The 8,745-nt window shown below is 43.5% G+C and overlaps 1 protein-coding gene across 1 annotated transcript; it reads left to right on the forward strand.

The window, feature by feature from the left end:
* Positions 1 to 5,626: 5,626 nt before the first annotated feature.
* On the forward strand, positions 5,627 to 8,366 carry LOC143026125 (uncharacterized). The gene has a single exon (XM_076186128.1). It carries the CDS (start codon positions 6,063 to 6,065, stop codon positions 8,364 to 8,366), a length of 2,304 nt encoding a protein of 767 aa, XP_076042243.1. The 5' UTR covers positions 5,627 to 6,062.
* The last annotated feature ends 379 nt before the right edge of the window (positions 8,367 to 8,745 follow it).

The raw sequence follows: 8,745 nt of genomic DNA on the forward strand, positions 1-8,745 counted from the left end.
TCCTCGTCTCATGCATAGCTTCGCTGTGCAGGTTTCTTTCAGCCGATAATATTTCTTTGTCGCGGCTCGTGCCGCTTAAATTCTTCTTATCGGCTTAAGAAACCTGCACAGATTTAGGGTCCCTCCCTCCTCCCACAGGCGAAGCCTTCATTTCTCATTGAAGTGACGCGACGCCCGGCTCGAGCTAGCCGGGTAAGAAGGGAGGGGATAGGGAGGGGGAGGTGGGGTCGACAATGCGCATGCCTGCACAGAGCCGGGAATTTTAAATTTCCGATGATTTTGGCGGAAAATTCAAACCACACTCAACCTTCGGGAAATGGCCATATGACCAGGAGTGTGGTATGGGATTATCGCTATAGCTTCGCTGTGCAGGTTTCTTAAGCCGATAAGAAGAATTTAAGCGGCACGAGCCGCGACAAAGAAATAATATGTGTCTATACATAGTAAAGAATTATCTATACATAAATTTCAATCGTTCTTGAATGATTGTATTACATTGTACTGAAAATAATGCATATCATATGTGTCTATAAATAATAAAGAATTGTATAGACATGAATTTCAATCTATCTTTTTTTCTCAATATAGATATTTTAAGCTGATTATCCTGTTATAACTTGAAGATGAGGACTAATTGTCCAGAAGACTAAATGCCTGAAGACCAGTTATTTTGCAAAGGAAGACCAATTGTCCGAAGACTAAATGTCCCGACGACTAAATGTCCCGAAGACTAAATGTCCCGAAGACTAAATGTCCGAAGACTAAATGTCCGAAGACTAAATGTCCGAAGACTAAATGTCCGAAGACTACATGTCCGAAGACTAAATGTCCGAAGACTAAATGTCCGAAGACTAAATGTCCGAAGACTAAATGTCCGAAGACTAAATGTCCGAAGACTAAATGTCCGAAGACTAAATGTCCGAAGACTAAATGTCCAAAGACTAAATGTGACAATGGTTAATCAATTAATAAAGGTTTATTGTATAAATTATGTACATGGATATATACATTTATATACAATGCGGGTAACAGCACGCCAGTGGGGGAGTTATCGTGCCCTAGTGGGTGGAAGGTGAGAGCGTGGGCCCTTTCCCTCAGGTGGGCGGCGTGGGCTGTAAAAGGCAGCCACTTGTCCACGGATCCATGACAAAATACCTCCTAAACCACCCATAATACCTCCTAAACCACCCATAATACCTCCATACGGAAACAGCATATTCTATATGTGGACGAACTAACGATTTATATAGCTTGTTAAGTGATGGACTTTTGAAATGCATAGGTATAGTTAGATAATAAACAAACAGGTAAATAATAAATAATAATAAATTGACATATAACTAATAATAAATGAAAATCAAACAGACAAATGATAACAAAACAAAAACAATATGTATAGTATAGAATCCCATAGAAAGTATCATTAGAGGACTTTTTCATTCAGGATTATGGTAGTATGGTAGATCAAAGGAATAATAAATTCTATATAGAAATTATTAATCAAAGGAATCAATGAAAATCAAACAATAAACTCTTTGATCTGTGCACCAATGGTGTCTGGTGATTTTTGCTCACTTGACGATTTAGGATTTTAACCTATAAAGGATTACAAAGGCGGAGCATGCCGACAGGAGACCTTTTGCTCCATATCTAGGTCGGATGCGATAAAATCTTAATTATAATAAATGAATAAATAAAAACTAATGCAAATAACATAAAATACATAAATAAATGCATAGGTATAATTAAATAATAAAGAAACAGGTAAATAGTAAATAATAATAGATTGACATATAATTAATAATACATGAGAATTAGACAGACAAATGATAAAACAAAAACAAATAATATAAAATAAAAGATTAATTACAGTATCTTGCTTAGGTGTTTACCTAAATGATTTTTAAATGTCATGGACATTTTGGAATGATATTGTAAACAATACTACAGTAGAGTATAGAATCCTATATCAGTACCTGGTCGCCATCTGTAATGGCATATAGTAATTAAGCCGATTTTCAAAAATAAAATAAAATAGATAGATAGATAAATAAATAAAATAAAATAAGATACATCTGACTCCAATTACTATATGCCAAACTTCCATGTTGAATCAGCCTAACCCAAAAAGTGAAGTACCTACAGTCAAGCAGAAATTCGGGTGAAGCCCTTCTGGTAGGATTACAAAGGCGGAGCATGCCGACAGGAGACCTTTTGGTCCATATCTAGGTCGGGTGCGAAAAAATCATAATAATAATAAATTAATAAATAAAAACTATAATAATGTAAATAACAAATAAAATACATAAATAAATGCATAGGTATAGTTAAATAATAAAAAAACAGGTAAATAGTAAATGATAATAAATTAACATATAACTAATGATAAATGAAAATCAAACAGACAAATGATGACAAAACAAAAACAAATAATATAAAATAAATCATAATCATTACAGCATCTTGCTTAGGTGTTTATCTAAATGATTCTTAAAGCTTCGAACTGAACTACATTGCACTACCTGTGCAGGAAGTTTATTCCATTCATTAATTACACGGTTGGCGAAGTTTTTTTCTACCTACTTCCAAATTGAATATATTTCCGGACAGTTTGAGACCATTGTTTCTTGTCTGATTCTCATTCAATGTGAAAATTTGGTCACTTTTGATGTTGTCAATTCCCTTTAGAATTTTAAAGGCCGGTATCAAGTCACCTCTGAGTCTACCCTTTTTTAGGGAAAACAGATTTTTTAAATCAGTTTTGTGGCTCGCCGTTGTACTTTTTCCAGTCTGTCAATGCCTTTAATGAGATTCGGTGACCATACGGAAACAGTATATTCCAAGTGTGGACGAACTAACGATTTATATAGCTTGTTAATGAGTGATGGACTTTTGAAGTCAAAAGATCGCGCAATCAGTCCTAAAATCTTATTTGCTTTCTCAGAGGCTGAAATACGCTGCTTGGTTGATTTGAGATCGTTACTGATAATTACGCCGAGATCTTTTTCACTATCCACTTTTGTTAACGAATTTCCAAATAACTTGTAATCGTACTTACTGTTATTTTTACCTATGTGCATTACCTTGCATTTACTTGTGTTCATTATCCATTTTTCAGACCATTGCTGTAATTCATCTAAATCTTCTTGAATATCTAATTGGTTTAAGTGATCATTTGCCATGCCGCACAGTTTTGTATCATCAGCAAATTTGGAAACAGTAGTCCATTGTCTATATCATTTATATATACTATGAATAAAAGTGGCCCAAGAACGGAACCCTGAGGAACTCCACTTGTAATATTTTTCCGTCTAGAAGTTTTTCCATTTAAAACAACTCTCTGTTTTCGATCATTCAACCAATTACTAGATGAAATCCCTACACACACCTATGCAAAAACATAAAGTTCGGGTGAAACCCTTCTGTGTGCCCTTTATAATTGTAACACTGATAGTCCTTCATTGCTCTTTGTCTTGGTTATGTGAAACTATCCAAAAATAAATTGATATTCGTATAAAATCATTGATTCTTTGCTTACTTACACATAACATTTCTTTAACATTTCAGTTATTTGGATTATTTTTATTTCATCATTATATATTTTTCAGGGTTTTTTTTTCCTTTCTTATTCATAGAGAATCAGAAACAATGCATGTCTGATGCTGTGTGATTCTCATATGTATGTCTGAAAGTTGATGGCAGGAAACTAAGTAATTTATCATCTTTTTGTATTCGTCACGTGACATAGTAAAACCCAACTAATATAAATTATTCATGCCTAATTTAACATTTTCATGCCTACTGTTCAAAAGAATCATCTTTTATGATTTTTTCTTGGTTTGAGATCGTAATATACAGCACGAATTATGCTGTGCCCAGATGTCGCACCCAGTACTTTGTGACCAAATGTCGTGTGCCCAAATGTGTTGTGCCTAAATGTCCTGTGCCCAAATATCCTGTGACCAAATGTCTGGATACCCACAGAACATCCCACGTAGAGTCGTTGTTCTTGCCTTTATAGATTGTCCGCACTCGTAAATTCGTGGCTAGGTGCTAATTCCCGCACAGTGCTACCGAAAAAGAGTTGGACTGGCAATTCCATCCCCGGTTACATGAATCGTTCGGTTCTTCACACCACCACACTTGTCAAGGACTGCAACGGCATTCGTATCAGGTTCCAGATGAGCTTCAAACTTGCCTAAGGTTATAGGTGTTGATGTACTTGGTGTATTACGCAAAAATATTTGTTCCCTTTTTACGCTTCCTGCAACAAACTACTATGGTTATACAAAAAAAGCAACAGTTTATCCTCGAAGCACCCGTTCGTTACGCAAGAGTTGCACCAGTACCCAAGGGACATCTCACCGAGTTCTTGGAACGTAGTTTGCGGAATATCTTGGCATTTGCGATGGTACCACTTTGAAAGCTACAATGGGATTTGAATATAATTGGTGCGTTATCCCAGTCCATTCTGTGGTCTTCTTGGTTGGCATGATGGAACACGGCGAAGTTGACGTCAATATTTAATGGAGTTTTTGTATTCCTTTTTTATGCATATATAAAATATGTATTTCTATTCAACTATGTCCTCTTTGCATTGAATATGTAATATACGAAAGCGCTCTGCTTCGTTAGTTTCTTTTTTCAAGTGGTCTACTTTGCGTAATACAATGTACGCAATATCATATTTCATAGCTTATAAATTTTGTATAGCGTATCTTAAATAAAATTTAATGAAAAATTTGTATTTAATTGTATGCAATATTTATGTAATCTTTGTATTGTAAAGAAATAAACAACAGCAGTTTTTAAAATAAAATTGTTCACTCTACCACATGTTCGAACCTCACAAGAAATTCTAAAATTATTATGTTTTTGGCCAACTTCATCAACCACGCTTAGCAGGGTTGCCAGGTTTTCTACCAGGAAAAATGCCAACTTCTGACAAAATGCTGCAAAAATGTTTTTAAGACATGCCCCAAAAATGCCAACCATTACATTTTCTAAGATTTTTTTTTTTTGTATTTTGGTTTTACATGTGTAGTTAAAAATAATGTATATAAAAACAATTACAATATGAAAAATAGTTTTTTACGGTTGACTAGCCAATATAATACAATACCACATGATATAACCAAGATCAACTAGTTAAAGATAATGTGTATAACTACAATTACAATATAAAATATTTTTCTACTGTTGACTAGCCAATGTAAAACAATGTCACATGATATGACCAAGATCAATTTATATCATTCATGTACATCATCATTTAATTCTAGCGGTACTGTAATAAACCACCATCCTCTGAAATAAATCTACTTCAAGACTGTGTGAAAAGGAAAGAAAGATATGAACTTCCAAAATAAAATATATTATACTCCGTATTATGTGAGAAAGAAAAAATACCAATAACTAAAATAAAATGTATTACTCCATACATTACGTTTAAGTTCCTAAGTAAACTTTTTGGTATCCTCTACAATAAATTAAACCAGTTTATTAAACAACATCCTAGAGACTCAGATGTACATAAATAGAAAATACATTTGTGACTTTTCTATTGTGTCTAAATATAATCAAAAGCGTCATCAGATTTAGAAATGTTTGATGCACTACTGCGTTATTACATATTTTCACTAAAGAAGAGCTGAAACATCCTTTGACTAGGCACAAAATCTTTACATTTCCCACATAACCAAGATAAATTTATATCATTCATATACATCATTTAATTCTTGATACAAGTAAAAGAGTGATCTCTAATCACGACCGGGTATTTAAAAATGCCAAATTCCCAAAAATGCCACCCAACAAAATTTCCTGCCAAACACAGTAAAAACATTCCAAAGATACAAAATTTGGCATTAAAAACGCCAATCTGGCAACTCTGACGCTCCAATTCCTTCTTTGTATCTGCACTGAAGATCGCACACTTCTTCGTCACTCATCCCGCGCAGAGCTACGTGCAGCGACCACACCACCATCTCATCGTCCAACCTACGAAGTGATTTCCTCATACATGCACAGTTCGTGGTCTTCATCCATCGTCGCACATCCTCATGGCTAGAGTGATGGAGTTAGCGACTACAAGTGTCGGGAAGAGGGGCAGGGAATGCTTTCCCACAGAGGCCGCGGAAGAGCTCTCCACGCCCAAGAAGGCGGCCCGAGCCAGGCCCAGTATCAGCTACGCGCCCTCCCTGCAAGAGGACGACAGCAGCAGCGACACTTCCTTACTAATGTTTGTCAGCAACAACAACGCACCCTCCTCACCGGAAGACACCCAGAGCAACGCGGACGACGCCGCCCTACTTGAGCAGCTACTCAGGAGTGACGAGGAGCAACCAGGCGACGACGAAGGCGAGGGATGGACCACCGTCGTCAGAAATCGTAGAGCCCGCCACCAGCTTCCTCCGAGGCCCAAGTTCAAACTGGGCCACCTAGGGGACCACGACAGCGCCTACCAGGCCATCACCGCTCTCGAGAGGGAGAACCCCAGCCTGAAAACGGAGGTGAGACTCAACCTCCAGGGTGAACACATCCTCAAGGCCAGGGACGAAGCCTCCGCAGTACTCCTCCGTCGCCGCGCGGAGGAGGGGAACACTGTGATTCTCCTCGACCCCAATTTGAGACGGCACAAGGTAGTGCTGGAACGCTACCCATTGGACCTGCCCCAGAAAGCGGTAGAGGCTCACCCAAAGGTGATCTCAGCCGAGCGACTGCGCTCCCGCACGGATAAGCTCCCCACAAGGCAAGTGCTGGTGGTGCTGGAGGGACAGCCGCCCCCCAAACTGGACCTCGGCTGTTGGGGGAGGTACTCTCTGCGCCCTCATCGGGGGGAACCGGTGAGATGCTATAAATGCCAGAGATACAACCATCTCCAGGTACGGTGTGAACACGCCGTCAGATGCGGCGTGTGCAGCTTGCCACACCCGACGGAGGATTGCATCGCAAAGCACAAATCCAATCAGACCACCTCCGCAAAATGCCCCAACTGTGGAAATAAGCATCACGCCTGGAACCCTCGGTGCCCCGAGAGGGTCCGCAGGCTCCCCAGGCTTCCCCAGAAACCCCAGCAGCAACAGCGGCAGCCCCAGGGACCACCACAACGGCAGCAACAGCGGCAGCCCCAGGGGCCTCCGCAACGACAGCAACGACGCCGCTCGAGGACATCACGTAGCCAGTCGCAGCAACAGAAGAACTTCGTCGCTGGAGCATCACGGCACCAGGACACCAAGCACCAGCACCCACCACGAAGCCAGCCTAAACCGCAGCAGCAGCGTCGGCAAGCCTTCCAGCCTGCATCACCACCAACCAGGTCAGCGTGGGGTCGGCGGCGGGCCCTCGCGGTCCCCACCCCCCCAGCCCAGGCCGCACCAGAGCCGAAGGAAGGGATTAGCCGACCGGCCCCCAGGGATCGCACCCCCTATCGCCAACCCAGGACGCGGAGTCGGGAGCAGCGGCCGCGGGCCGCAGCCTTGGAGGCTGGTGGCAGCGCCCCCTCGGCCCGGCGCAGCGCAACCAGACCTCGCCAACCAGGAGGTGGTGCACGGGACCCTCCCCCCAGCACTCCCGCGACGTCAGCGAGGAGACCCTCCATGGGCCCAACCGACCCTTCCCACGACCTGCCACGCACCATGAGCGAGGAAATACGCACAGTCGTCAGCTGCCAACGAAACGGGCCGCCACCTGGCCGTGTTACTCGAGGACATTCCCCATATCCGCCTCCTCAACACAGGGGAGGCTACCCACACCCGGGGGGGAGGCTTGACCTCACACTCGCCTCGAGCGACCTGGCCGCCGGTGCTACATGGCAAGTACATCCTACCCTCACCAGCGACCACTTTGCCACTCTCACCACCCTCCCAGTGGCACCCCCAGCGCCCTCCCTCCCCCCTCCACGTTGGAACATCGGGAGAGCAGACTGGGCCAGCTTCCAGGCCTCCCTCGACGAATGGTGGGCCGCCTACCAGCCACCCGTGGACCTTCACCAGCGGGAGAGGGACCTGACTGCTGCTATTGAGAGGGCTGCTAACGCAGCCATCCCCAGGAAAGCCCCAAGCCGTCGTCACCGGCCAAATTGGTGGTTCTACAACGAGGAGGTGCGGGAGCATAACCACAGAGTGAACATTCACAGGAAGCTCTACAAGAGACGCCCCAACCCAACCAACTTGAGGCTACTTCAGGACGTGGTGGCCCGCGCACGGGAGGTGTCCCTGAAGGCCAGGGAGGCCAAGTGGTTGGAGTGGTGCTCCTCCTTCAGCCACCACACGTCTCTAAGCCAGCTGTGGAAAAGCGTGAAGACCGTCTCCGGCGCCGCCCCGCCGCCCACCCGTACCCACGCCAGGAGGCTGAGAGGCTCGTAGCCGAATTCACCACCCGCGGCTCCAGTGACCAGCTTCCGGGTAGCACGCGCCGTCTCCAGCAGCAGCTTCGGCCGCTCCGCGACATGGCCATCGAGGAGGCGACTAAAGAAGCTGATGTAACAGACCGTCCCTTCACTCCTCAGGAGCTGGAGCAGGCCAAGAAACGGGGTCGTGACACAGCAGCAGGGGCCGACGGCGTGACGTACTCCATGATCGCTCACGCCGGACCAGCTGGGGACGCCGCCCTGCTGGCCACAGTCAACGAGTCGTGGATGGCGGGATGCCTGCCTCCTTCGTGGAAGGAGGCTGACATCCAACCAATCCCCAAACCGAGGGAGCCCACTAAGCTAAGGCCTATCTCCCTCCTCAGCTGCACGGC

This window comes from Oratosquilla oratoria, chromosome 6, assembly GCF_046742065.1.
Source record: "Oratosquilla oratoria isolate Oo_2021 chromosome 6, ASM4674206v1, whole genome shotgun sequence".
Lineage (NCBI taxonomy): Eukaryota > Metazoa > Arthropoda > Malacostraca > Stomatopoda > Squillidae > Oratosquilla > Oratosquilla oratoria.

Bases quoted from the DNA above. Each gene is read 5' to 3' on its own strand.
- LOC143026125 (XM_076186128.1), top strand. From the start codon at position 6,063: ATGGCTAGAGTGATGGAGTTAGCGACTACAAGTGTCGGGAAGAGGGGC.